This window comes from Astatotilapia calliptera, chromosome 4 (genome assembly GCF_964374335.1).
Source record: "Astatotilapia calliptera chromosome 4, fAstCal68.1, whole genome shotgun sequence".
In the NCBI taxonomy this organism is placed as follows: domain Eukaryota; kingdom Metazoa; phylum Chordata; class Actinopteri; order Cichliformes; family Cichlidae; genus Astatotilapia; species Astatotilapia calliptera.
The window spans coordinates 18,609,385-18,637,348 of NC_137425.1; the positions used below are offsets into that span (position 1 = coordinate 18,609,385).

Consider the following 27,964-nt stretch of genomic DNA (forward strand, 5'->3'; position numbering starts at 1 on the left):
AAAAAAAAATACATGGCTCCCAATAAGGAGTCGGCTCGCGTCGTTCACTTCAAAGATTCGGCTCTAAGAGCCGATTCGTTCGCGACCGACACATCACTAGTTGATAACTTTTTCATTAAGTTAAGACCTGATTTGTTTGAAATTCATAGCCGGTGCTCTGACACAGAGCCATCAACCTCCGAACGCAGAAAGAGCATAGAGTATCCAGAAAACACATATGCTGCGATAAATGCACTGCTCTAGTGTCCCCTCTCAGTGCCTTTCAGCGGCACGCAGCAGCAAACAGGTTGTCAGAGGCCGAGATGATGATTAAGTTTAACATTGTCTACAATATTGCCAAAGAGTGCCACTTTAAGCACTGTAAGCCCACGCACTTTTCCAGTAACTCACCTTTCTTGTAGAGCTGTGCTTTAAATACAGAACTTTGTGTTGATAAGATTGTTAGTTAATCGTTTACAAATAAATATTGTCTGTATGGACAGCAATTAAAAAAAAGTGAACATGTAAAACTTTTGTGCTGGTGCAGCTAAGAAAAAAAGCGCACCAGTGTAACCCTGGCAAAAAGTTAGTCTAGAGCCCTGGCATTTGTAACCCTTTTCTGGAAAATTTCTCTCCATAGTACTTTGCATGGTATGTCACTCATCTTTTATGTGTATGTAGAAACGTATATAGGCAGACCTATGTTTTTTATTTTACTAATGCACAGCTGGGGAATTACCCAGAATCTTATAATATATTTATTTACTTTTCACTATCTAAATAGTTGCACACAAATCACTTTGCACATTTTTTAAACCTCAGTTATTTTTAATCATATTATTTAGAAAACTTTCGAGACGACTTTTTCTCCATAAAACTGCCAACAATTTTACGCCGGTAGCATGATGTGACGTCATCACGTGATATGTCTGGTCAACAACTCAGCTGTTGGATAGTTGCTTCACGTACTATGAGAATTGTTGGAATTACAAGTTGTATTGGACGAAATAAAATGCCTGGATTTGTTTGTCTCCTTCCATGTTCAAGATAAACGTGTCATTATCGTGCAGTGTAACAATACGTCTACATTTCTAAATTCAATCAGCTACAGGAAAAAAACATTTTGTTGTTTACATTTAATGTGAAAAAATACAGTGTTGTGTGTCTATATAATATTGTTTGTGCTATATTTTCAAAAGATAAACAGTATCTTTCGCTACTTCTGGGTCTTCAAGGGCTGGAAACTGATCCTTGTGGTTTTGTTCTCATGGTGATTGAGGAATTTGGGAGCTTCGGGGGAGCATTTGAACGCAGCACGGGACAGGCGAGGAAAAAATAGGAAGAAATCCACGTAGCCTGTCTTGCATCGTAATAGTACATTCGTACGCTGTTCTCAATGTGTCCGTTTGATTAAAGAAAAGCTGTCTTTATTTAAGGAACACGGGCGTTCATAGTGGCGGGGTAAGGCGGAGAAAAAACTGGTCCTGTTAGTTGAAAGGAAGAGGACTAAAAATGGAGCTGGAAGACGGAGTTGTGTACCAGGACGACCCGGGGACATCAGCGATGATGTCTGAGCGGGTGTCGGGCCTGGCCAACTCAATTTACCGCGAGTTCGAGAGGCTTATCGGTAAATACGACGAGGACGTGGTGAAAGAGCTGATGCCGCTTGTGGTGGCCGTGCTGGAGAACCTGGACTCCGTGTTCGCGGAGAACCAGGAGCACGAAGTGGAGCTGGAGCTGCTGAAGGAGGACAACGAGCAGCTCATCACCCAGTACGAGCGGGAGAAAGCGCTGAGGAAACACGCAGAGGAGGTGAGCTGAATGGATCTAAGAGAGGGGGAAGGAAAATATCAACATTCAGCATCCTTTTTTTTTCTTAAAGGAGGGCAATGAAGCCTGCCTCAGGTGCTTTCTCCTCCCAGCATCCCTGAGCGATGAATTAACCTATACACGTGGCCTGGCAGCATCCATGGTGTTCAGTGGGGATGTAAACAAGGCAGAGTCATGCTAACGGCTCACTGAAATGGCCCTGTCTCCTTGTTGGCTCTGTTTTCTTGCGGGATGATCTGTCATATAACTGTGTCTATCTATGAAACAACGCATCAAAGCCACATCCCTGGCAAATGCACATATGATGTCCTATTGCATCAGATAGTGAAGTCAGAAACAGCAGGTGAAGTGACTCAGCGTTTTGGGCCATCACTGTAACTGTAAAATACATATATGACGTTTATAAAACACATCAGTGTGAAGAGGATGGAGCTTGTGGAATAACAGTGAGGCATAAAATGTCACAGAAAATCCCACCACGGCTTTAACCAAACTACTCTTAGTAATGTTTACATCACTAAACAGCATAATTTCCATCATTCATGCATGTGCAAAGCCAAACATCCTGCACAACAGTGTTACTTCTTTAAGCTCTTATCTTCATATGCAGAAAATACTGTGTGCACAGATAGATGACCACAGTTCAGATATCTAACACCTGGAAAATATCAGAAATATACATTTATATTTACTTAAAGGAGATTTCCAGTAATTTAGCTATAAACATACTTTTGGGTAAGTTTGGGTAATTTGTAAGAGACAAAAAATAAAGTCTAAATTGACATTACAGTCCTTCCGAACTTAAAAGTTTTTATTTAGAGCTGGAAAACACCTGCAACCTACATTTCCTGTAATGCTCTCGGATCTCATTATTTACAACAGACTCTCACAGCTGGGGAATGTTCACATCTTCCAAAGCGGTCAGGTTATAACACTGTTGTTGTGCAATAATTACTTACTTTGTAGGCCCATGCCTATGAAGACACAGCTTCTAAAGTTTAGGATGTGATATCTGAGTGGGTGCACATTGGCAGCAAAAGTGGAGCCCTGGATTTCGTGTTTCTGGCAGGGTTTGTGTGTTTGTGTGTGGTCAATCTGCCCTGAGCCCTCAATATGAAGGGTGAAGCGATGTGACTCGGACCTTCTGTCACAGCTGGCCTCTGTGGCTCAGGGGCAGTGGAAAAGCAGCCCGGTATGCTGTGGAACCTCCATCCAGTGGGTGATGCTGCACCTTGGTCACAGCAGCCACAAACACTCGTATACACAGTGACAATACTGCTGTATCCTGCATTGTTTTGCAGTATAATGTGTTTTAAATAGACACAGAAACAATAAGCCGGTTTCCTGGGTAGGACTCTTTATCTAAAGCCCCGAGGAGGAGTGAGCAGGGGTACGCTGAGCCTCCTGGGAAGGCACAGTGTTACTTCCAGGTCATGTGATCCTTTGTGAGAAGAGGGGAACATCCTTCAGCTTTCATTTCTGCTTTTCTTTTGTTTTTGTCTTGGGTTTCAGTGTCAACAGACTGCCCTCCTTCCCACCCATTTTATCAGACCGATGAAGGGTGTGACATTTCTGTTTTTGGAAGTCGTTTTTAATGACACCTTTTACCCGCTCCTTCATTGTTTCATAACAGGTAAAAAAGGATAGCAGCACATTCCTGTCTGCTGTGATGTGTTTGCGAGCCTGTTTCCACTAAACTCGGATTTAAATTGAAGATAATCTTGAAAAATGAAGCAGAATAAAGCAGACGGCTGTGAGAATATCTTTAACTTTAATTACATCTAAGGCAGCAGTTCAGCCCATTAAAACTTATTTGCATCATCTTTAAATTTCTTGGGTGTGTCTGATCTGCACTGTTGATGTTGTTTGCTGCGGGAATACTTTCTATCATATCTTCACAAACAGGAAGCTGGTGTTTTAATTGTCTCACACATAGTTACTGCTTTATCTTAGGTCCAGCGTGACTGATTATTTCTATTATTCCTTATTAGTTACTAGCTAATTTCCTTCTGCCATCCCTGGGCAGTATTAACTAAACTAATTTTATTGGTTGTTTCTGGAGTTCTGGTGTTGATGTAATGTAAAGACTGGACAATAATACAGAGTAAACCCTGACAATGAAATTAATGCCTTTTGAGCAAGCACTTGGCGACAGTGGGAAGGAAAAACTTCCTTTATACAGGAATAATCCTGGAAGAAACAGGCCTTCTATGGTACTACTGTACTGCTAATATGGAAGACTGAGAATGTCAGCAAATGTTCATGCTTGAAACTTTTCATGATTCCTCATATTTCTACCACTTTCTTTTACTTTTATTTTATTTTAATTTACTAGTAGATTTCCAGTTTAAGATCCATAGTAATTACCTTAAATTTCACTTCTATGTAATTCATACCTTCAAAAACACAGTAGCGACTCCCTTAAAACCACGGCAAGCAGGCTGCTACTGATGAAAAAGAGTGTCATTTGGGTCGATCACTGAGTATAAGCTAAATTATGTCTTTGCAAGGAAGTTTCCTGCATCTGCTTGTACATCAAAGTAGGGTAAGATTCCTGTGCCCACAGGAAGGAAGAGAGCCACGTCAGGGCCTTGGCTTGCTAAGCTGGACAGGATGTGGACGTTGATACACACACATAAACAAAAGTGCATTTTCAGAGGCCGGCCTATAAGGAAACTGGGAGGAAGCGGCACTGCAGATCAGACTCAAGACACATTTGATAATCTGTCACAGTCGTAGGACCATTAATACTTTTAGGGATCCAGAGATATGTCCTTCATTTTCAGAAGCCACAGTTATATTTGTACGCGTCACATCAGTTTTCCTAAATGTTAATACTGTAAAACAGCGGTCCCCAACCTTTTTTGCGCCACAGACCGGTTTATGCCCGACAATATTTTCACGGACCGGCCTTTAAGGTGTCGCGGATAAATACAACAAAATAAAACAAGTACCGGTACCGAAAAAAAGAAGATTTATTCATAACACACGTGAAAAGACCAAGGAAAACCGAGTAAACGATAAAAACGACAACAAAATAACGCTGAAAACCGATAAAAACCCTGAAAACCATACATTTCACACCTGAGCCTCAACTCTCGCGGCCCGGTACCAAACGACTCACGGACCGGTACCGGTCCGAGGCGGTTGGGGACCGCTGCTGTAAAACAACTAAATTGTATTTATAATAGAGTTTTTATTCTAAATACAGTGACCAAATTACTATTTCAAACATGCATTTTGCAGTGGGGCAGAATTCCTCATTTGGTTTCATTACTGTCATGTAAAAATAGAACGCCCAAATTTAGGAACGGCGTCTTTTTTTTTCGTATTGCAAAACAAGCATCAAACAAGATCAGACTGCTGACAAACCAGCTTTGTTATGTTTTGCATTAAGTGTCAGTGAGTCCAACAAAACTGTGTTTGTGTGTGTGTGTAGAAGTTCATCGAATTTGAAGACACTCATGAGCAGGAGAAGAAGGACCTGCAGAGCCATGTGGACCGGATGGAGTCCCACTCCCGCCAACTGGAGCTCAAAATCAAGAACTATGCAGACCAGAGTGAGCAAAAACACACATTCATGCACATGCGCTTATATTATTGTGTACGTGCTTTCAAAAAAAACTTCCATGTCTGTCAGCATCCATGCACTGAGATGAAATCTCATCGCTATTATAAATAATTCTGTCTGTTTCAGTTCCTGCAGTTAGTCTATTTTTCACTCCCTTACTATCTCCTTCCTCTCATGGCTTGATATGTATGCACACATTAACTATGCAGACTCTCACGCTCTCTTTCTTCATCTTTGCGGGGGTAACAGTAATGGGATTAAAGGATTTCTGTTATTCCCATCCTCCTAATGCGGCAGTACATTACCCGCCCATCTTATGGGTGGATTAAGAGGTAGAGGGGAAGCGATTGGTTCATACATTCTGTCTTGTCAGAAAAAAAGAGGGGATTCACACAATGACTGGTCCAGTATCTGGTGACTAAGTAGCTGGCTGGTTAAAGCAAATCATTCATTCACACAAAGCTGCGAGTGGGAAGAAAACAGGAATTTCTTTCCGAATCTGACTTACAGCAGAAGCTTTAACAAGGCAAACATAAGTATCCCAGTGGCTGGTTTGATGTGGAAAATCAAAAGTGAATTATTTATCGGTTATTGCTTTGTTGTGATTGCTGTTTGAGAGAATGATTCCTGCTCAGTAGGTTCAGCTAATTTGCTGCCACTCCCAGTAAATGGTAAATCATTCATTCATTGAGGTGCTTTAAATCCGAGTCCACTGAGTTAAACGGCCGCAGTTGCAGCAAGAAGTTAGGCAACAGCAGTATAGCTTAGATAATGTTAGTGCTTTAGTTTCACTGGCCTGACACGGAAAAGATCAATAATTAAGAGATTGGAGCTGAGTTTGGGGAATTCAGATTTAATTGATTAATAAAGCATCCAGCAGAGTAACAGCCTGATGAGGAAGTTTTAAACAAGTCATGCTTTATACTTAAAAAAAGATTTTTAACTTTCAGTCAACATGAAGCAATATTTTGAATAAAAGCAGCTGAAACAAATAAAATCAAAGGTTTACCTATTCAAATAATTCAACATTAATATGGAATCACTAAGAAGAATGTGCTTGGTATAAACTGAATGTTTACCAATCAAGCAAATTTAATCAGACCAGATTTGTTAAATTTAACCTTTTAAATTGTTCATATGTAACAAAATTAAGTTAGTTAAAATGAGCATTTCGGCCAAAACGTTTTTTGAGTGTAGAGTTTCACAGTGGATGATGCTGTTTGCTTTTTGACATGTAAACTGTTCATTTGGTATGCATTTCAGGATTTTAGGCTAAATGACTCATAAATCCAGTCAGGCTTATGGCCTTACATTCAGCTTCTTCTCCACCCAGTGATTACTTTATAAAACAACACACACACACACACACACACACACACACACACACACACACACACACACACACACACACACACACACACACACACACACACACACACACACACACACTCATCAAGGATTGCGAGAAGCTTCAGCTGTCCCCCTGCACAGCTTTTCTTTCTTCATTTTATTACTGGGATCTAGGAATGTGATGACTCATGACTGCAGAATAAAATTGCTCGATAGTGTCAAAGTACACACTGGCAAGGCATCATCGCACAACACACAGAAGCTTTAGCTGTTGTAATTGATAGTATCCGATAGCTTTAAACCCGTCTGTTGCAGCAGCTCGCTGCGTGGCTTAGGCTAAACCTGATGTGCTAATAAGGGATTAGATGTTTTTGTCACTTCGTAAGGCGCCCAGTGCTGAAAACTATTTGGGTGCGATTACCCCCCCACCCCCAGCCCCCCTATACTGCATAGCAGAGAAAAACTGCACGCCTTTTTACGTACGACTGTCATACACATGCAAAAACCTAATGATCACGGAGAAGAATTACAGTAATGTGACAGTGAGGTTCTGAAGTATTTAACAAGTGATTTAAAGTCTATAAGCTGGTTGTAAAGTAGCTGAGACTGATGAGGGCCTTCCTTTGTTTCAGTTGGCAGGTTAGAAGAACGAGAGCTGGACCTGAAGAAGGAATACAACTCCCTCCATCAGCGGCACACAGAGGTAGGTTAGAGAGAAAGGGAGGAGCGGAGCGTAACTCTGAACAGTGGTCATGACTAACTAGCTCCCTTTTGGGTGTTTTTGCTTTGAATTCTGCAGATGATCCATAATTACATGGAGCACGTGGAGAGGATCAAAATGCAACAGATCAGCGAGACCTCCGAGTCGAGCGCAGTCGGCCGAGTCAGGTGAGAGCGCATAAGTTTGTTTGCCAAGCCACTTTCATATCACACGTCATCGACAGGCAGCGTTTGTGGTCTGTTCTCCAATAAAAAGGGACGTTTTATAATTTTTTTTTAATCTCCCAAGGAGAGAGCGACCTCTTTCTTTGGGAATCTTCCCATCATCTGGCGGAGCGTCTCTGCTCATCCCAGATCCTCAGGCCAGAGCAGAGACACTGGGCACAGAGAGCTGGAGGTTCACTGACTCATCGCAGCCTCGCTCCAACACAAGTCTCAAGGTGGGTGTGTGGGTCGTACCCACCTTGTGATCTATCCTTAGAGAATAAACCTGTGTCTGGTTCAGGCCACGTTATGTCAGCCAGAAAACCGATGTGTAGAAGACACATTCATGCCTCGTCTATGAAGTCTGGATGTAAAAGGCCAACATATCTAATTTCTGCTTCTTAAAGCATCTTTTCCATAAATAAGCTGAAGGCTGTCGTCCAGGTCATGTTAAATAAAAGAAAAGCAAGTGAAATGAAAAATCTTAAATAATGACATCACTTGATTCAAATTGAAAATTAATAATTGATTATTTAATTAGTGCTTTTGCTGTATTATTAAAAAACACTGGCATTATGGAGAATGATATGATCGCTCTAATTGGATTTCCTGTTTGTGGTGGTTTTGCCAGAGGTCGAAAATAGAAGATAGAATAGGGTTTTTAAGCTTCGAGTCCATTTATAAATAGAGAGCCTTTGATAAGGCTCGGGTGTGCTTATGTGTTTTTTATGCAGGCATCTAACAAGGCGCCCTCTGTTTCTAGACTCTTCTTTAGCCATTGATGAATATGCAGACTTCCCCTGGTGTAGCAATCAGAGGAGATCATTAAATGTGTCACATGAATATTTATAAACGTTTTCTGCAGGTACAAATAACACATTTTTATGTGTTATTTTATTCAGTATTTACAGTTCATTTAATTCGTGTTTTAAGTGGGGAAACAAAAATATATTTTTTATATATATCCACAATATAATGGTGTTGATGCTCCTTAAAGTCACTTGGGTACTTGATGGGCATGTCAGCGGTGTTTGTATCTGTGGCAGTCAGAACCTGCAGGGTGACAATGTTATTACATTGCACTGCTGCGTTTTTGTTAAAACTGGGACACCAGCTCTGCGGCACAGTGCATTCTGGGAATGATGCCGCTGTATGGCGTGCAGCCAGTCACTGAGAGAGGGAGGAAAAAAGAGGCTGGCTGGATTGTGATGGGGCCTTATGTAATCAGAGCTACAGGGCGGTTATTGTTAAGCCACCGCCTTTTGAACATGGGTGTCTTTGATATGCAAACATGGCGTCAGAGTTCAGGAGCGATGTCATGTTTATTTATGGGAGCGCGAGGTGCTGCAGAGGTGAGCGAAAAGCAAACGACAGGTTAATGACCTGCATGTGCTGGCCATGATCTAGTTTCCACATTAGTCATTTAAGTAAAACCATTTCATCTTAGCTCTGAAACTGGCATAATTATGTTTCTGCGTCATTGCATTTTACTTCATTCAAGGGGAGCGCTTAAATAAACAAAAGAATTAAAATGATTCATATGTAATATTACTGTAATGTAATATGTAAGTGCTGAAATTATAAAATACAAAAACTGAAAAAAATTGAATCAATATAAATATATTTGTGTACTTTTCATAACTAAACAATTGTTTTACTATTACTATTTCTGACTTCCTGCACAAATAGTTTTAGCTTTGCAACATGTCATTAGTCAAAACCTATTTTGATTCTATACAGAAAGTACAGTGGCTCTGAGAGGTCAAATGCACTGCACTTCAAGAACTCTAACACTGAAAATGACAAAAGCACACATAACACAACGGAAGAACAAAAGCTCACAAAAGTGACAAGCTAACAGTTAGCGGTTAATAGTGAACATGTATCTGCAGCATTATAAGAATCACACAATTACGTTATTGTGTCCCCAGAAACACTTCAGTTTTGTTTCATTTAACTTCTGTTGTGTTTTTTGTCCTTCTGCAACATTTTTTCTATTGGACGATATTTGCTTAAGTGCATTTGACCTCTCAGGGCCACCGTAGGAAAGAGATTTACAAAACAATAAACGCTGATTTGACTTGACTAAAGACTCATCTGTTGCTTGTTGATGATCTATAAACTATAATCACACATGCACTCACACACACATGCTTATTTGTATGTATGAACTGTCCCATTCACTTCACAGACATGCACACTATGAGGTGTTTGCATTTCTGTTGAACTGCTTCTGCACTTGTGAGCTGCATTCTTACTCTTCCCCCTCCCCCAAGCAGTTGGACTATGGTGACCCCCCAAAGGAAAGGGAGGGTAAGAGTGCGCAGGACTCTACTTGGGGGAATTCACTGGCAGATGACTGCAAGGTAGTTGGATGAGTGGCGGCTGGTACGAGCAGCAGCGCTCCTGCACTGGCCGTGCGCAGCACAGTTTATGTTTGCGTGTGTGTGGGCTTCTGTAGTTTGCTCCACTATGCTGTTTCATCTTTTCAAACACGTTGCTTTGTGCATTTGTAGACTCTCACGTCACAGACCAGCTGTGCTATATGCAACCATGTCTGAAGGCCTCATTGGGATCTTTCAAAATAAAAGTGCACATATGGAGCTGGTTAATTATTAATGTGCAAAAGTCAATAGCAGCTTGGTTGCATCTGGCCTCCAGTTTGTTTTTGATTTTGGGTAAAATGCATGAGTTGTATATATTTGACTTTATTTTTGCTGTATTTATGTAGCTCTTCAAACATTACTAATCACTCATTTTACATTAGCGTACATTTCATCTGTCACTTACTGCTGTAGTTATGTATTATTAGTTTTTGGATTTTCGTGGGATTTGTGTAGTTTACTAGAGTTTAGTAAACTAGCAGTAGCTCCTGTTGTTGTCCTTACTTATGTTCAGTAAATGTTGTTTGAAGCCTTCTGCAGTCTGTGTCGTGTTTTTTGGACGTTGTGTTTGCGTGCCACTTTCTGTGTTGCTCATATTGTCTCTTTGCATCCAGCCAGAAAGCTCTCCTCAGTCCATTCGCAACGTTTAGTGTTTCCAGTATATTTCATTTATATGTGATTATCTGTGTTTTGTTGTGCTCCAATTTCACTAATATAATCTCATATAGGATAGTGTGTCAGATCTTTGTGGTGTAAGTGTGATTTTTTTCTTTCACCTTATAAGAAGTTGGTAAAAAAAAAAGCTCGATAGTTGAGGATTTTTACTTTGTGAAAAGTGCCCTCTACATAATGTAAGAGCGGAGAGAAATTGGACTCTTGCTGCTTCTGTTTCTGTGTCAGCTCTATCTTTGGTTTATTTTCTATTTTGGTACAGCTTCAGTTAAGGCATCGCTTTGTTGTTGTAAATGAATCACTTTTCATTACAGGATGAGCTATCAGACTTCACCGGCTCCAAGTCGGCCACACCGATGTCAACCACTGCCTCGGACATGGAGAGGGAAGATGGGAACAGTAAGAGCACAGAGGTGCAAGCTGCTCCAGGGACCAGAAGCATATCAGTAGGTAGGGTCACATATTCTAATACTCTTATGTTCAGGTTTACAAAACAACACCACAAAAACATTATGATGTTTACTTGCATATCCTTCCTTCTGATCTATATCATCTATGCTTGTGTGCTTTGCAGGTCAGCCTGAAAATGAAGACAGCTCAGATGTGAAGGACATCATTGAGTCCACCCCTGAGCTGGACATGGATCTCATTGGGTACAGACCCTGCAGGTAATACAAAGAGGACCTTTTGGGGGTGTTTTTCTTTTTTAAATGAAAGATCCATCAGGCAAAAAACACGACCTCCTATTGTTCTTTCTTTTGTCAGCACTCCTACTAAAGGCATTGAAAACATGGCATTTGACCGCAATACAGACTCCCTGTTTGAGGAGCTGTCCTCTGCAGGCACCGGGCTCATCGGGGACGTGGACGAAGGAGCTGATCTTTTAGGTGAGTGAAAACTTTACAAAAAAGTGACTGAAAAAACGTGGATTGGTTAGTCTGAGAGTATTATGTAGAAAAGGTCACATAAAAGCTACATTTTTGATGTTTTTCAGATGTTTGACAGATATACTATGTAAAGGTGTACATTTCAATGTCAGATATGTAAAGAAAAAATACTGAAATCTTAAAAGCCAGAGGTGAAATACATGCTGAATGATTCTGTAAGAAGCCTGAATACTTCTTTATAATCACTGCTTATTTTCTTTCTAGAAGGTCTTAAAGGTGATCTGCTGAATTCCCACTTTGATACTTTACTAGCAGATGTTGTTCTACTTTCTTTAAATTCATTGTAACTTCAACACCAGCTGTTTTCTGCGACGCTACACCGCTTGCTTTGGTCCAGCTGTTGTACAAAGTGTTAGCCATCTACCCATGTTAACATCACCTCTCTCTCTCCCGTGTCTCATTCTCTGGCTTTTGTCCATAATCCAAGTGGAGTACTCTGGTGTGTATGACCTCCAACCTTTCCTTAGCTAAACATTTTTCTGTAAAGTTCCTTTGACCTTTACCCATTACTCATTCTTTCCACATCCACCATTGTTAAAGGTTCTTCTTCATTGCGTCTTATATTAGGGTACATTAATATATTTTCGTCTGCCTACTACTTCAAAAAGATTTTGGTGCATGAATGATGGAGTGTAGTGCTTCCTTTTTTGGCCTAATTGATCTTTATACAGCTTTTATTTTTTTCATTAATTTTTTTGCTCTTGTACTTTTCTTCTCTTGAGTGCCGAAAATGTCAAATGTATGTTATCTTTAGAGATTTTACAGCATCTCTTCCTTTTTGCTTGTGGAGTCAGCAGCTACACATTCAGCTCTGGCTCCTTCATCATTTTGGTCATTTCACTGTCTCAAACTATATCCGCATTTCTCTCTCTCTCTTCCCTACTCTTTTTCCGCCTGGCTTGGATTGCATGGTATTCTCAGACCTTAGTTTGATTGGTAAGACCTCACCCACTCTTTCCATTCTTCTCATGTCTGTCATGTGACATGTTGTGCTGTGGGTTTGTGCGTTGCGGTAGTTTCATGTGCTGTGAGACCTACAGTAACAAATATCTCACTAGGAGATATTTCATGTCCAACGTCATGCCTGGTTGGATTTATTCTTAGTGTGAATAGTGTACTTCTTTATATGTAGTGTTAAAGTAGTGACAAATCCAGTTTGTGTTCAATTCAGATTTGTTAGGTGATAAAATTATAATGTTGTTCTTTAATTCTGTTCAGGAATGGGCCGGGAAGTTGAAAATCTAATTATGGAGAATTCACAACTGCTTGAGACCAAGTAAGTAGAATTTAATATCCACTTCTTCATCCTTTGTAGGGCTGTAATGACTCTCTCTAAATTTGGTTTGTTTTAGTTTTTTAAATGTTTTTGTTTTATTGTTGGAGATCATTAAGAGGAAAAAAGCAATGTTGAAAATATTGCACTCACAAACATCCATTGATTAGTATCTAATACTGTCGTTTAACATATTGATGTATTCTCATAACGTAGAATTAAGCCTTAAAAAATACATAGGAGTGAGTGCCACATTTTAGTGGTCACCATGTTCCCCCCACCATCTTGAATACAATGGTGGAAATGGACTTCTCTCTTCTGCCTAATCGCTGAGTTGTGTATGTTGCTAGAGACCAGCCACAAACAAAGAAAAAGGTGAAGGAGAACTCTTAGATGTTCGAGTGCCATGGAGTCAGATTTTTAATTCATGTCTGCACATTCACACGAAAGGTACAAAGAGTCCTTTCGTGTGAATTTGTACACGAAAGGTACAAAGAGTCAGGGCAGCACGGTGGCACGGTGGTTAGCACTGTTGCCGCACAGCAAGAAGGTCCTGAGTTCAATTCCAACATCAGGCCGGGGTCTTTCTGTGTGGAGTTTGCATGTTCTCCCCGTGTTTGCGTGGGTTCCCTCCGGGTACTCCGGCTTCCTCCCACCGTCCAAAGACATGCAGCTTGTGGGGATAGGTTAATTGGATAATACAAATTGTCACTAGGTGTGAATGTGCAAATGAATGTGAGTGCGAATGGTTGTTTGTCCCTGTGTGTTAGCCTTGCGACAGACTGGCGACCTGTCCAGGGTGTACCCCGCCTCTCGCCCTATGACAGCTGGGATAGGCTCCAGCACCCCCCACGACCCTGAAAAGGATAAGCGGAAGTGAATGGATGGATGGATGGATGGTACAAAGAGTCATGAACTGAAGTCAGAGCCCTAACACATGAAAATGTGCATGCCTGTTTAATTATTACTGTCAGCAGATTAGACTCTCTCTTCTCTAGAAGAGCAGCAGCTGTTTATAAGCTATCATTATGTCAGATAATATTAGGCTTAATAAACACTTCCTTTGATAAACAGTCTGATGACATTTTCACATTGTATGAGAGTTTACTCGCTAGGTGTCCGAGTTCAACAATGTGAGATCTTGTTTAAGGAATGTTTCACTAACAGCTGCTAACAGATTTTAACAGCTGCTAACAGAGGCTAACAGCTGCTAACAGAGGCTAACAGCAGAGCTTACTGACAGAAAAGTGAAGGAAATTTAGCTAACAAGGTAACAGTGGACAGCCTACCCAAAATAGCAAAAAGGTCCCAGAGTCACTTTGCTATCAGAGTACACTGACGATAGATTAACAGTGGCAAGAGTTTTTGAGGTGACTCAGGCATAACAGCATAGAATACCTAGAATAGAAGTATTTACCAACACATATCCACTTTTGAATTTCCTAATTTATTGGTAAGTGTTGATCAAATTCAAATATATTAAAAGAAATAATGACTATTAAAGAGGATTTTTTTTCTTACACAAACAGTAGTAGAAACACGCTGGCAGGCCACGGCTATTATGGCATACAGCCTAGATTTAATGTTTTTGATCTCTCTTGGCTGACTAAAACATGTCTGCCCTACAGTAGCTGTCCTAGCTAGGATTATGCACTTCAATTGGGATAATTAAAAAAACAGAATTCAGTTGACTGCAACCCACTGACATCTATGGGGTGAAATTTTACACACTGTACCTTTAAAAACTGTTTTTTGGTTTTTGGATCACTGTGTCCTGATTGGACATGCAGCACTATATTACTGACTTTTGAAATTCATGATTTCAGTGTAAGTTTTAGAATCACTGAATCCTTTGTTTAAGCTGCCTTTTGTCTTGAAAACAGAGATTAAAAAACAAACGTACTAAAATGTCCTTCCAGGAACGCCTTGAATGTGGTGAATAAAGACTTGATTCAGAAAGTCGACGAACTGACAAGTGAGAAGGAGATGTTGGAGGGAGATCTGGAGGCTTTGCTGCAGGCAAAATCCAAGCTGGAGGAAAAGAACAAAGAGCTGGAGGAGGAACTCAAAAAGTAAGAGCTATGAGAGGAATCTGTGATGTTTAGTTTCTGTCTTTAGTCACAAGGACGATGAAGCACGCTGCTGCAGGTAATTCACTGTCGGTCGCAAAGTATAAATCCTCGCTGACACACTTTACTACTGTGCTATTGGAGCTAAGTAGCAGGAGTCTCTGCTTGGCGAGTGCCTAATGGTATCTCTCCAAATAGAAACTCTGGCTACGCCCATTTCCTATAGACATTTGTGTAAAAACTTATATTTTCCAGAGTACGCCTGGAGATGGAGGAAGCAAAACATAAAGCTAACGAAGAAGAAGAGGTGAGTCCTGTATCCTGTGTCTGTTGTGTGGCTCATTTATGTGGTAGAATTCATGCATTTCTGTGTGGTCATGTTTGGGTTTAATTGTGTGCCGGTACAGAGTGATTTACCTACGGCTCAGAAGAAGCGTTTCACCAGAGTGGAGATGGCCCGAGTGCTGATGGAGAGGAACCAGTACAAAGAGCGACTTATGGAGCTGCAGGAAGCTGTGCGGTGGACTGAGATGATCAGGTGATGAAGCAATGAGTGGTGGACGGATGGAGCAAAGTGCATTTGATGTTTTGTTAGGGTTATAACTTTGTGTTATACATCTAAAAAAAACATATATCAACATATCCGGACACATAAACTAAAGATTGTTAAAGATTGTCGTCTTCTCTTCTTTAGGGCTTCAAGGGAAAATCCAACTATCTCAGAAAAAAAGAAATCCAGCATCTGGCAGTTGTGAGTCTTTTTGGATTTACTGCATTATTTACTGTTTGTCTTTTAGTTTTGATAGGGCTGCCACGTTGCCTTCCAAGTTGAATCCTGACTTTTTTTGTCATTCAAATATTCAAATACATCTTTTTTCTTATCTTTTCCGGGATGTGCCATTGAATTGGCAGCATTAGGTAAAGATGATTTGACAGACCTCCCCACTAAACCTCTCTCCTACCCTACCCCCGTTTAACACAGAAGTGCTCCTCCATTCTGAAAGGATCCAACTTTGATGTGTCTTTATCCATAATCTTTGCTCTCAGTGCAGTGCATCAGTTGTTGTTATGACAAACTGCTCAGATGTTACTCTCCTTTTGCCCCCGGGCTTTCCTGTCTCCTGCCTGCTGTGTGCCTTTTGATGTTTTCCTTACTCTGTCTGCTCATAGCGAGCAAAGGGAAACTACATATACGAGTATATGTACATGTTGTGTTGCTTATGTCTACCACGTCAGACTGCACATGCAAGTCGGTAGATTTGATTTCTATTATTGCGGAATTTTAATATCTAAATTGCCGTCCTTAGCCTTGGTAAGCTCACCTCTGTAGCTTTTTAACATATTCTCAAAAATCAGAAAGAAAAATCAAAAAGCAGTACGATATCGTTCTGCAGTAATAAAACAGGCTTTAAGCATGTATCAAACTTTGTCTTATATATTGTACAAATTCACACTCACTGGTCACTTTATTAGGTATACCCTACTAGTATCGATTTGGACCACTTTTTGCCTTCAGATCCAACAAGATTGTGTCAATGCTTCAGCAGCCTGAAGCATTGATACAAGGCAGGATGGCTTTGTGCTTTCATGGTGTTTAGCCAAATTGTGACCCTACTATCTAAATATAGCAGCACAGCTCGAGACATCAGACCAGGCAACTTTTTTCCATTATTTCATTGTCCAGTTTTGTTGAGCCTTTCCTGTTTTTCACTGACAGAGGTGGTACCCGATGTGGTTTCTGCTGCTGCTGTTCTTGCCTATCTGCTTCAAGGTTGAACATCTTGTGCATTCACAGATGCTCTTCTGCATACCTCGGTTATAATGAGTTGTTATTTGAGTTCACCATAGAAATGGTTGTTGGGAAAATTTCAGTAGATCAGCAGTTTCTCAAATACTCAGACCAACTTGTGTAACACCAACAACCACAACAGCCACATTCACAGTCACTTGAATTACTTTCTTCTGCATCCTGATGCTCAGTTTGAAGTTCAGCGGGTCATCTTGACCACATCTACATGCCTAAATGCACTGACCTGCTGCGATGTGATTGGCTGATTAGATGGTTTTGTTTACAAGCAGTTGAACAGACATGCCTTATAAAGTAGCTGGTGAGTGTATAGTAGTTAAAGTTTTAGTTAGATATAATAGGGGAGTGCTTAGCTCTACTTTGACTCCCAGCATGCTTTATGTCACTGTACAGTAAATGTTGGTGGTAGTTCCTTGATTGTCTGGTTTGTTGGTGACACCCCTGCCTTGCTCTTTCCCTGCGCTCCTGTCGGCTCTGTTTCCCTCTTGGCTTTCTGTAACTTCGCCACGTGCAGCTTCAGCAGACTGTTTAGCTCCTCCTCCAGTGCCCCTGCCGTAAAGTTTGAATCCCAGTCCAATACGAAGTACAGCACTCCGGGCAGCACGGTGAAGAGGAGCAGCACTTTCTCCCAGTTCCCCACGGAGAAGTCCAAGACATTTGACTTCCTCAATGAAGAGTAAGTAATGAGGACGTGTGACTTTGAGTTCTGTGGATTTTACCAAGTTGGAAATTCATTAATGCACCTGTCTATAAAATGTATTATCAGCTGATGGCTTTGTGTCTCTCGTGGTTCTCCCTTTAGTAAGGAACAGTGCAGTTCTCCATCACGTAAAGAGCAGAAGAGAAGCCAGTACAGACAGGTCAAGGCTCACGTGCAGAAGGAGGACGGACGAGTCACTGCGCATGGCTGGAGCCTGCCCAGCAAATACAAGGTGGGAAATGAAAAAATTGCTTTGCATTAGGTCAGAGATGCGATCGGCACTTTTTATTTTGCTTTGTTCGCTTTAGAAGAAGAAATCGTTTATTTTAAATGGCCAGCATATCCTGTGCAGCATAATAAGGTGTATCCTTTGTCTGTTCCAGCCCTGTGTTCATGTTCACCTGAGAAAATTTAAAAGTAGTGGTTTTAAAAGTCTTAAAATAAACTTTATTTACAATATTTAAGTTTTGACTGTTCTACCATCACAGGTAGCAAACGGTGGACAAGTGGAAAACAAAATGAACTTACCTGTGCCGGTTTACTTGAGACCTCTGGACCAAAAAGATGCTTCTATGAAGGTGCTTAAATGAATGAATAGACAACTCTAAGCATACATGCAGGATATTGTTGTTATATTTTAACATTTTGATGTTTCTAACAAGCTCTTTCTGTCCCACAGCTGTGGTGCGCTGCCGGGGTCAACCTGTCCGGGGGTCGGGCATTTTCCTCATCAGAGCTTTCTAAGCAGACAAAGGGTTCTCAGAGCAGCTTGGATCAGCTGGAGCAGGAGAGTAAGGTGAGTAGTTTAAGGAAGGAAGAAGCTCTTTGGAGGCAGTTGTGACTTCTGATAGTTCTTTATGTTTTATACTTTGAGTCGATTCGCTAATGTGTTACGTTGCTGTAAGGATCGGGAAAAAGGGGAGAAAGAGAAGGAGCTGATTGTTCAGGATGAGATGTCCAGTCGTGTGTGGGTGTGCACTAGCACCCACTCCTCCACCAAGGTTATGGTTCTGGATGCCACTCAGCCCTCTGACCTGCTCGACAGCTTCTACGCCTGCAACACTCACATTGTCTGCATCGCCAGTGTGCCAGGTAGGTCCAGTGGTCACGCTTTGTGTTTGTTGGGGTAAAAATTATTTTTCTTACTGGGTCATTTGTGGTGTTTTGTCAGGTGTGTTGGAAACTGATTATCCAGCAGGTGAAGCTGTACCCCAAGACCTGGAGTCCAGCCAAGGGGATGCGGCGTCACTGGCTGGCAGCGTGGCCAGTGTAGGCTCAGCAGGCAGCGATAGCGCCTCTGCAGCCGAGGGCACCACTGCCATTCCCCAGACAGCTAGTGCAGGTGTTGCCGACCAGCCAGCTGAGCACAGCGCCACCTCAGCCTCTGGTAGTTCTCTACTAAAAAAAATGTTTAGATAGAGTACAGTATGTGTGGTTTGACAGCTGTGCTGTGCTGTGATCCACAGCTCCCACTGTTGAGTTGTCCAGAGAGACCAGTCCAGCAGAAGATGGGGTTCCCACAGCGGAAGAGGCAACAGAAGCAACGGAGGCTAATGCTGGCGTGGGCGAAGAAGGAGAGGAAGATCAGGGGGCTGACCAAAACCAGCCAGGAATCTACACGGAGCACGTGTTCACCGACCCACTCGGGGTGGAACCCACTGACTCCTTAGTTGCTGAATCACAGAGGTGAGAGTGAATATTGGTAGATGCTTTAGTCAATTCTTAAGATTTTTAAGGCATATATGACAACTGCAAATTTAAAATCTTGAAATGTATGAACCCTAGAAGAATTATGTCCAGACATTAATTTACACACCTTAAAAATAAAACAGCCTAAACTTGCTGTTGCAAAATAAAAGCACTGGTATTTTTAGCTTACAGAGGAAACCATAAGAGCAGCTGTGGAAACTCGGCTGCACGTGTTTACTCCATGTTTTCTTAATGAAGGACTGTTTTCCATTATCCAGGGGATCCAGACAGGATGGGGTGACTTCTCTGGCAGAAGACTCGGACCCATCAGAGACTGAGGTCCTGAGGATGAGCAGTGCACTTCCCACCATGTGGCTCGGTGCTCAGAATGGGTGGTAAGTGAGGCAGCAGCCACTAGAGGGAGCTATTAGTTCAGGGGAAAAAGGAGGAGAAAATTTGATGAGGTTGTAACTTCATGGAGAAAATTTGCTTTTGGTTATCATGCTGATTTTGGTGTTTATTTATTTATCAGCGGCTGTGTTTTTGTCATAGTGTTTAATCATTCGGATACATTTTCATGTCTTTATTTAGTTGATAATCACGAGTTTTCCTCTGCTCGACTTTCCTGTCTTTAGTCTGTACGTCCACTCGTCTGTGGCTCGGTGGAGGAAATGTCTTCATGCCATCAAACTGAAAGACTCGATCCTCAGCATAGTGTGAGTAAAAAGTTGGTTGTGTTTTTATTTAAGGACTTGCACACACACAACAAATGAACATTTAAAAATAGACTAATAAACATACTTTTAAAAGTGTCTTCATAACCTGTTGCAGGCATGTTAAAGGGAGGGTCCTGGTAGCACTGGCTGATGGGACATTAGCAATTTTCCACAGAGGCATTGGTAAGTCTGTAACTTAGACTGCTTGCAGTCGGTCTCCGACAGCAAAAAGTCCGGTTCATCAGCAGCCAACCAGTGGTTTTTGCTAGTCACAGGGTGGTTGCCGTCTTATTTTCACTGTAGTGTGACTGAGCCACGACTAATTTTATGCCACAAATTGCCAAAGTCTTCTTGTTTCTTCCAAGCAGACGGACAGTGGGATCTAACCAACTACCATCTGCTGGATCTGGGCCGGCCCCACCACTCTATCCGCTGTATGACCGTAGTCCACGATAACGTTTGGTGCGGCTACAGAAACAAGATCTACGTCATCCAGCCAAAGGCCATGAGGATAGAGGTACAGCTGTCATTGAAAGTTAATAAACCATATGTTGTGCAAGTTATTTTTCTGTTCCAGTCAACTTCAACCAATTAAACCTTATTGTTGTCATGGGAACATCCCAATTTACTTCTAACATTACGCAATTGCAATCTATCGCGCCCTTGCAGAAATCCTTTGACGCTCATCCTCGGAAGGAGAGCCAGGTACGGCAGCTGGCCTGGGTTGGAGACGGCATCTGGGTGTCCATCCGACTGGATTCAACTCTACGCTTGTTTCACGCCCACACCTACCAGCACCTCCAGGATGTGGACATTGAGCCCTATGTCAGCAAGATGCTGGGTATACAAACTGTTTGTTGCCTAGCAGTTAATCAGCACTTTTGTAAATCATCTCAACAGACTTCTGGTTTTATGCTCACTCATTTATAGGAAATAATCCCTAGATAGAGTTGATGTATGAACGCTAAGGCAACATACATGTAGAATTCAGCGCTTACTTTCTGTACACACACGTAGTAGAGTGATATTTTGAACAGTTTAGGAGGTCGCAACGTTTCTTCTTCAGATCTTGGATCGAACATCTTCTGTGTGTGTTGCAGGTACAGGTAAATTGGGTTTCTCATTTGTGAGAATCACCGCTCTTGTCGTATCCTGCAACCGACTGTGGGTGGGTACAGGAAATGGCGTAATCATCTCTATCCCGCTCTCTGAAGGTACAGCACAATCTCATCAGCTGCCTGCTTAAATGTCCACTTTTGTTTCATAAAGCAATGCATCATCAAAATGTTCTTTTAGCAGTGTTTATTCACTGAACTCAACTCATTACTGCATTAGGAATAAATACATACTGTTAGCTTTTATGCTCTATTTGCATTGCAGAACATTAGTTTCATCATTTTAAAGTGTCCAAGTCTTTATGATTTAAATATTCTGTGGGAAAACTGAGATGTTGTGAGGTTAAACTGTTTATTTTTGAGTATTCCTGAGTACAAATATATTCATATTTGGCATATGGTTGAATTGAAGCATGCTATTAGTTACTTAAACGCGCGGCGTGTTCTTAATATCAAATCCCTCACTGCTACCTCCACCGTCTCCTTTTATTCTTCTTTCATATTTCAACTCATCTCCCAGATGGCCATTCTGATGCCTCAGGGACCGTCATTGTGTAGCATCACCTTCTCTCTTAAAATCCATAAATCCTCAGTCTCTTCTCGCTGCGTATCTGTGCTGTAAAAGACAGTGGCATTGCCATGGATACAAGTCTCACATAGCTTACATAGTGCAGTTTGATGGGTTTATGCTTCAAAGCTGGGCTCTCAGTAGATATTGGGGAGTGCTGCTCTCTTTAAATATTAAAACTTTTCCAAGGGTGTACCTGCGTTTCCTGTCACCATCTTCTTTCTTTTATATCAGTGTCTGTGTGAAGGCTGTACAGTTCTCTGTGTTTTTATAATCAGGGTCTGTTCTTATGTCTGCTTTAACCTCTAACTTTAGGTTTTACTTAGAGGTCAGAGAATAAAGCGTTCTTCCAGAATTTAGCAGACAGGCTCCTCTGCGCTCTGACTCACTTGATCTACATACAGTTCGACTGCCTGTGTCACAGACTGGTTTCAGACCAGGCCATAACTGCGATAACTGGTTTTTGCAGATAATCCTAGCTTCTTTCTTTTTGCTCCCTGTATGCTCAGACCTTATTTTATTATTTTGATTATCACCTTTAAAGCACATCTGGGTCTGGCCCCACGCTACATAGCAGAAATATGAGCCCTTTGACCTTGGAATAACTGGTGTGAGGATTTATTTAAATCCCTTCTTAAATACACTTCTGCCGACTTCCTTTCTGTGATATTGTATCTACATAGTTTTTCTGGTATTAATTGTTGTAACTACTTTTATCTTTTGGTAGTTTGTCTTGCATTTTTGTTTTTTTGATTGGCGTTTTACCTGTTTCCTAACTTCACCTGTTTTTGTTTGACCTCGTTTGTTTTTCCGTTTTCATTTACCTTCCAACTTTCCTGCTTTCGTTTATCCATGAAAGCACTTTTTTCAAAGAAGCACATAAAGTGGGCAGATGACACTTTACTGTATTCTTCAGCTAACAGAACAACAGGAACAGTGCCAAATCGCCCGGGCAGTGCTGTACGGGTCTATGGTGATGACAGCTCTGTGACAGACTGTGCAATGCCAGGCAGCTTTGTGCCATACTGCTCCATGGCTCACGCCCAACTATGTTTCCACGGACACCGGGATGCTGTCAAGTTTTTTGTGACAGTGCCAGGTAAGAGACAAGTGCAGAGAATCTGTGGGAACATGTTAGGTAATGTTAGCCATTATCAAAGGAAAATTAGCAGCCATGTTGAAGTTGATGTGAAGTTTTCTATGATTGTAAAGAGAATATGAGTGTGAGTGTTTGTTGAACTAAAGAGCACAGTTGAATCAGTGATATGAATTGTACGATCTAGTTTGTCATAGATTAAATAAACAAACCATTAAATGAGAACGTAATCGGTAGCTAAAGTAACAAGAGAATGAAAGAGTCCCTAAAACACTATCTTTTGTTCTCAGTTTCTTCATACTTTAAATTAACTGTCACAGGTCAGGCGATGCCACCTCCAGGTGGTGCAGATTCAGGCTCTGATGACCCTGCATCTGAATCCTCTGACACAGCAACTTCTGAGACCAAAACCTACCTGGTCATCAGTGGAGGGGAAGGCTACATTGACTTCAGGATGGGTGGGTGTAACACAATCCATGTACAAGTGTATATTTATACACAGCAGAGGTTTTTATTCTGAAAAGAAACAGCTGTTTACTAGACTTTTTGGAGTAAAAGGCTTGAATGTGTCCCTTCTGGTATGATGTTTGCTTTAGGCCTTAATCACACAGGCTTAAAGACTGGTTGGCAAACCTCTGGCAACCTCAAGTCCCCAGGAAAAATGTATGATCTCTGTTAGGCAAGTGGTTGCTGGAGGTTGAAGGCTGTCGCCATGTGAAATTGATCTCAAAGCGGGTGCTGAATAAAAAATTTCTTTATGATTGCGATGGTCGCTAGCAGATTGCAGCAGTTACTTAAAGTGCTAAAGCATTAAAACAAAAAGTTTTACGTTTTGAAAAGACAAGTAAACAATAAATTACACTAATCCAGACATGAAGAAAAAATGGCATGAATAATCATTTTCCAATTTAGAACTCAACAATATTTCTGGAGTGATTTAAGAAAGAGTGAACCAGAGATTCAAAATGAGCATGAGCATTTGTGTAAGATTTATATCTTAGAAATAAGTTGTGCTTAAAAAACATATACAGCCAAATGTCATCTGCATAGCAGTAAGAAGAAATGCTCAGGAAGTTCTCAAAATGTGTTAAACACAAAGCAAATATTACAGAAACATTAAGGGCCCCAAAACAGAACCTTGTGGTACACCGTGAGCAAGAGAAGTGGAAGAGAACCTGACAGACATGATGAGAATCACTTCTTTTTATTCTGTAGAAACTGTGATGCAAATTAAAAATGGACAACGTTTCCCTTTGAAGTCAAAATTATGCCAGGCTGCTTAAACCAACACAATTAAAAAGTTCCAAATGTCTCCGGTTCTGGTTTGTGTTGTACTTTTTACAGTTTCACTGCCACTTGGTGAGTAGTTTGTGGACAACTCAGGAAACATGGAAACTACTGGCAACCATGGTGATCTTTTAGCAATGAAACCAATGGCAATGAGATTTTCACTACAGCAGCATACAGCTCTTTGTAAACAATTTCACACTAGCAACTTCAAGTAACCTCTAACAGCCAGTCAGCAACTGTTTCTTTCATCCAGCAACCCCCTTTACCCTCGGGTCCCTGACCACTTTCTAGACCTGTACAAATGTGGCTTTTGCAATTGATTCCACAACTACATCCAGCAACCTTACTCATCATCTTCTCCACAGGTGATGAAGTAGGCGAGTTGGATGGTTTATCCGAATCGACAGCCAGCCTGCAGTCGGCGCCTGCCAAGAACGAGCGGAGTCACCTCATCGTCTGGCAGGTCACGACTTCTCACGATTGAAAAACTTCATAGACTCTTGTGTTTATGCCAGGGGTGCCCACCAACCCCTGCATGCCATTCTGGAAGTTTTTAATTTGTTCTTAATACCTGAGTAGTTTACTACTTTGTAAAGAAATCAAAAAGAAAACAAACAAAGAAAAAAACCCAATTATTTTTAGTCCATGTTTTGTAAATTTTATTGTTTATGAATCTGAAATAGGTAAAATGAAGTATATGTTAACTTTAAGAATACGTCCAGGCGTTCCCTTCTGCATGTTGAAGAAGCTGGTGCACACACAGGGGAAAGGCTACCTTTTAGCACATCGTGTGGGATGGGCAGTATGATCAGGTAATTGTCTGTTGCTTTGTATCTCAAACGTTAAAAAGGCTTTCGTTGTAAACAAAAAAAAGGCACTTACCTGAAGTTGAAGTCATCTAAATAAAGAGCAGGCAGTTTTGAGTTAAACTGAAGTATATTTTATAGTAATCAGACTATAGCACTACATGTGTTAACCAGCACCGACGTCTTTCCTGTGTTGAACATTTTAAGACCTGAGCATCAAAAACCTGCAAGTTATAAACGTATAAAAAGGTATCGAATTTCTTGTCACCGGCGATATCAGGCTGATTACTCGACTGTATTGTTTGTTTGGTATTAGAGACATAGCTTGCAGCAAGTGGTGCACATTAAACACACTGTTGCATATTTAAATGTGCTTTTATGCAGGAAAAGCTGTAGGCTACAACATTGTTTGGGAGTTCGAATGTCCCACCAGTTGCAACAGGCTGATGTTTTGTTCTATGAATCATGTCTAAGCACTTTGGGTACTTCAAGGTTTCCTGTGGTTAGAAGAACTAGTTTACTGTAGGTTAGCAGTAGCCTGCATGAAGAAACCCCTCGTGCCGTAGGTGAGGAAAATCTTCCTGTGCCGCCAGCTCAGTGCTTCCTGTTTGCTTCAGCTCGTCGGCACTTTAAATTGTTAGATGTTAGTCGCTTTGGAGGAAAACTGCTGTGTCCTGTTTGTATGAAGGGAACAAAATGTACAAATATTTTTTAGGAAGATGGTCCCAGTAACCAAAGGATGTACGAAGAAGTATCTCAAAACTATTTCATTTGTAACTCAAATATTTGGGAGCGCGTGCGCGCATATATTCAGGATTTAAGCTCAAATGATGCAAATTTAACTAACAGCAACATTTCTGTGTGGCACCTTGAATCGGACGGCACTAAAGAGAGACTCTCCTGATTCCTTCATCATTCCATGTTTCATTGTTACACACACAGATTTCAGGCCTATAAGGCACATTTTCTTTATTCTTTTGTTGTTATTTTGGGCATTGTGTGTGTTTTGTATCCATTTGTGAGACACTTTGATTAAGAGATGAGTATTTTCATGATTTGACTGTAACCTGACAGCAGGATGCCAACATTAAGAAGATGTTGTAATTTGTTTTTATATGTGAAGCCTTGGTCTTCAGTCCATTTCAAAACAGTAACTTTATATTGTGTTTTTGCCATTCCAGTATTTATTTCCTTTGCTATCGAGCCTATCTTGGTTCAGAATGTAACTTTCTACACGGGCAGAGTATCATAGGCGGCTATTGTGAACAGAATAGTCTAACGAGTTTACATGATTGTTAATAATGGTTAAATAAAATGGATTAATGTCATTATGTTGGAAATTTTTCACAAACCATGAGATCAAATTGTGCAGAGAAAAACTTTCATTCATGTACTAAGCTATGCATGTTTTTTTTAGAGAACACTGCTATATTATCGGCTAAATCTCAGTTTATTGCCACCGTTTTGGGTGGGGTGGATGTCAGTGTATGTATGTGCGTGTTTTGTGTTTAGAGTACACATGTACACTTAGGAGTGTCTGCCAGTGTGTGTTTGATTTTCCAAGTGTGTGGTGTGTGTCTGCTTAGTGTATGTTCATCCTTAAAAACAAAACCCAGAGGCTGGTCCCATTTATTTCTCTGGGCGCCATAAATGGTGGTCAATGTTTGCTAAAACAGTATCATAGCCTTATTTTTAACAATCTATTAAACTCAGTTTCATGGATAATGTGCTGGTATTGGTGTCTGTGTTTTTCCCCAGTGGGAGGCATGGTGAAGGCATAGACTGTTTATAAAAAACCAACATGATGTGACCTGTTGGTTACTGAGGTCCACTGTAAAAACCTCAAGCTGAGTAATTTCACTGTTTCTGTGATGAAACCAGATGTGTGAGGAGCACATGTGTCTGACAGAGAAACCAAAGAACACTGTACACTCATGAGAGGAGTGATTTTCAATCACAAAATCAGCCTTCCTTAAAAACCCCCACATTTTTCAGTCTGATGGGAGCTTTGCGCTCATTGGCAACTTCATGGGTCTAATCAACCAATCACGTTGCAGGAACACATTACAGGATGTTCTGACGTTTAAACTCAGCATAAGAATGATGTTACGGCCCGTCTAGGCGAAACCAGACCACAACATAAAGGGTGATCCATCCCCGTCCAACCCCGAGCAGCACGTCACACAATGAATACTTTGTGACAGTAAATACAACTTACCTAGTCAAAAGAACTAAACCAAACAACAATTACTTCCCTCCCTACCTAACAAAAACAGGAGAAAACTAATCAAACAAAAAGGCGGTCCACGCCTACATGCTCCTACATTAAACCAACATAGTGAAACAGTGAACACACGGTCGGGGTTGGGCCGAGGATGAATTAACTGGCAGTCCCTGGAGGTGTCTTCTTATGCGCTGCCTCCCGGTCGTTAGCCAATCGGTAGGATCCATCCACCCTGGATGCACCAATCATGGAGGAGCACCTGCACACTCAAATTTACATATTATAATTACGACAACAGTCGTAACAATGAGGCAGAAAGGTGATTTAATTCATTTTAAACAAAACATAGTTGTTGGTGGTAGACAGGTTGGTCTGATCGTTTCAGAAACTGTTAATCCGCTTGGGCTTGGCCTCACAACCATCTCTAGAGTTTATAGAGAATGTGCAAAATAGAGATTTCTGGCGAGCTGTGGTTCTTTTGACAAAAATGCCTTGTTGATATCAGAGGAGAATGGCCAGAATGCTTCAAATAACAAGAGTAATTCAAGTAACCACTCATTACAACCAATGTATGCAGAAGAGCATCTTTGAAAGGAAAAAAAGAGGAACCTTGAAGCAGATGGTCTACAGTAGCAGGAGACCAGACCAGCTGTTGTCAGCAGAGCTGGAAACTGAGGCTACAACTTACAGGGAATCATCAAAAATGGACAACAGAAGATGGAAAAAATGTTGCCTGGTCATATGAGTCTCGATTTCTGCTGCATCATTCAGATGGCAATTTCAGAAATCTTTGTAAAGCACATGAAAGCATGGATTAATTTTGTGTCCCCGTGATTCAGGCTGCTGGCGTAATGGTGCGGGCAATATTTTCCTGTTCTCTTTTTTATCAGCTGAGCATCTTTTGAATGTCACTGCCTGACTGTGTCAGACCCTTATGATTTCTGGATGCTTCCG

At 41.1% G+C, this 27,964-nt stretch overlaps 1 protein-coding gene across 8 annotated transcripts; it reads left to right on the forward strand.

The window, feature by feature from the left end:
• Window positions 1-1,285: 1,285 nt before the first annotated feature.
• Window positions 1,286-26,511, forward strand: spag9a (sperm associated antigen 9a). 8 transcript variants are annotated; one of them, XM_026165247.2, is made up of 31 exons: window positions 1,286-1,791; window positions 5,249-5,369; window positions 7,363-7,433; window positions 7,530-7,618; window positions 7,740-7,890; window positions 9,934-10,020; window positions 11,025-11,160; window positions 11,285-11,378; window positions 11,476-11,597; window positions 12,085-12,096; window positions 12,876-12,933; window positions 14,850-15,002; window positions 15,255-15,306; window positions 15,407-15,537; window positions 15,694-15,750; window positions 17,321-17,482; window positions 17,609-17,738; window positions 17,995-18,084; window positions 18,186-18,302; window positions 18,412-18,598; window positions 18,678-18,893; window positions 18,973-19,192; window positions 19,474-19,590; window positions 19,831-19,911; window positions 20,027-20,094; window positions 20,277-20,428; window positions 20,581-20,752; window positions 21,012-21,125; window positions 22,511-22,693; window positions 23,011-23,148; window positions 24,346-26,511. In XM_026165247.2, the coding sequence occupies exons 1-31, from the start codon at window positions 1,492-1,494 to the stop codon at window positions 24,462-24,464; spliced, it is 3,900 nt and encodes a 1,299-aa protein (XP_026021032.1). In that variant the 5' UTR covers window positions 1,286-1,491; the 3' UTR covers window positions 24,465-26,511. The 8 variants fall into 8 exon arrangements, with proteins under 8 accessions (XP_026021032.1, XP_026021030.1, XP_026021033.1 ...); XM_026165245.2 differs by lacking the exon at window positions 12,085-12,096 and adding an exon at window positions 12,579-12,593; XM_026165246.2 differs by lacking the exon at window positions 12,085-12,096 and adding an exon at window positions 12,579-12,593 and having other exon boundaries at window positions 1,287-1,791; window positions 20,280-20,428.
• The last annotated feature ends 1,453 nt before the right edge of the window (window positions 26,512-27,964 follow it).

Coding starts and splice junctions, on each gene's coding strand:
- spag9a (XM_026165245.2), top strand. CDS start 1,492: ATGGAGCTGGAAGACGGAGTTGTGTACCAGGACGACCCGGGGACATCA. Junction 18,894..18,972: donor CAGCGCCACCTCAGCCTCTG/GTAGTTCTCTAC, acceptor TGTGATCCACAG/CTCCCACTGTTGAGTTGTCC. Junction 22,694..23,010: donor GTTTTTTGTGACAGTGCCAG/GTAAGAGACAAG, acceptor TAACTGTCACAG/GTCAGGCGATGCCACCTCCA.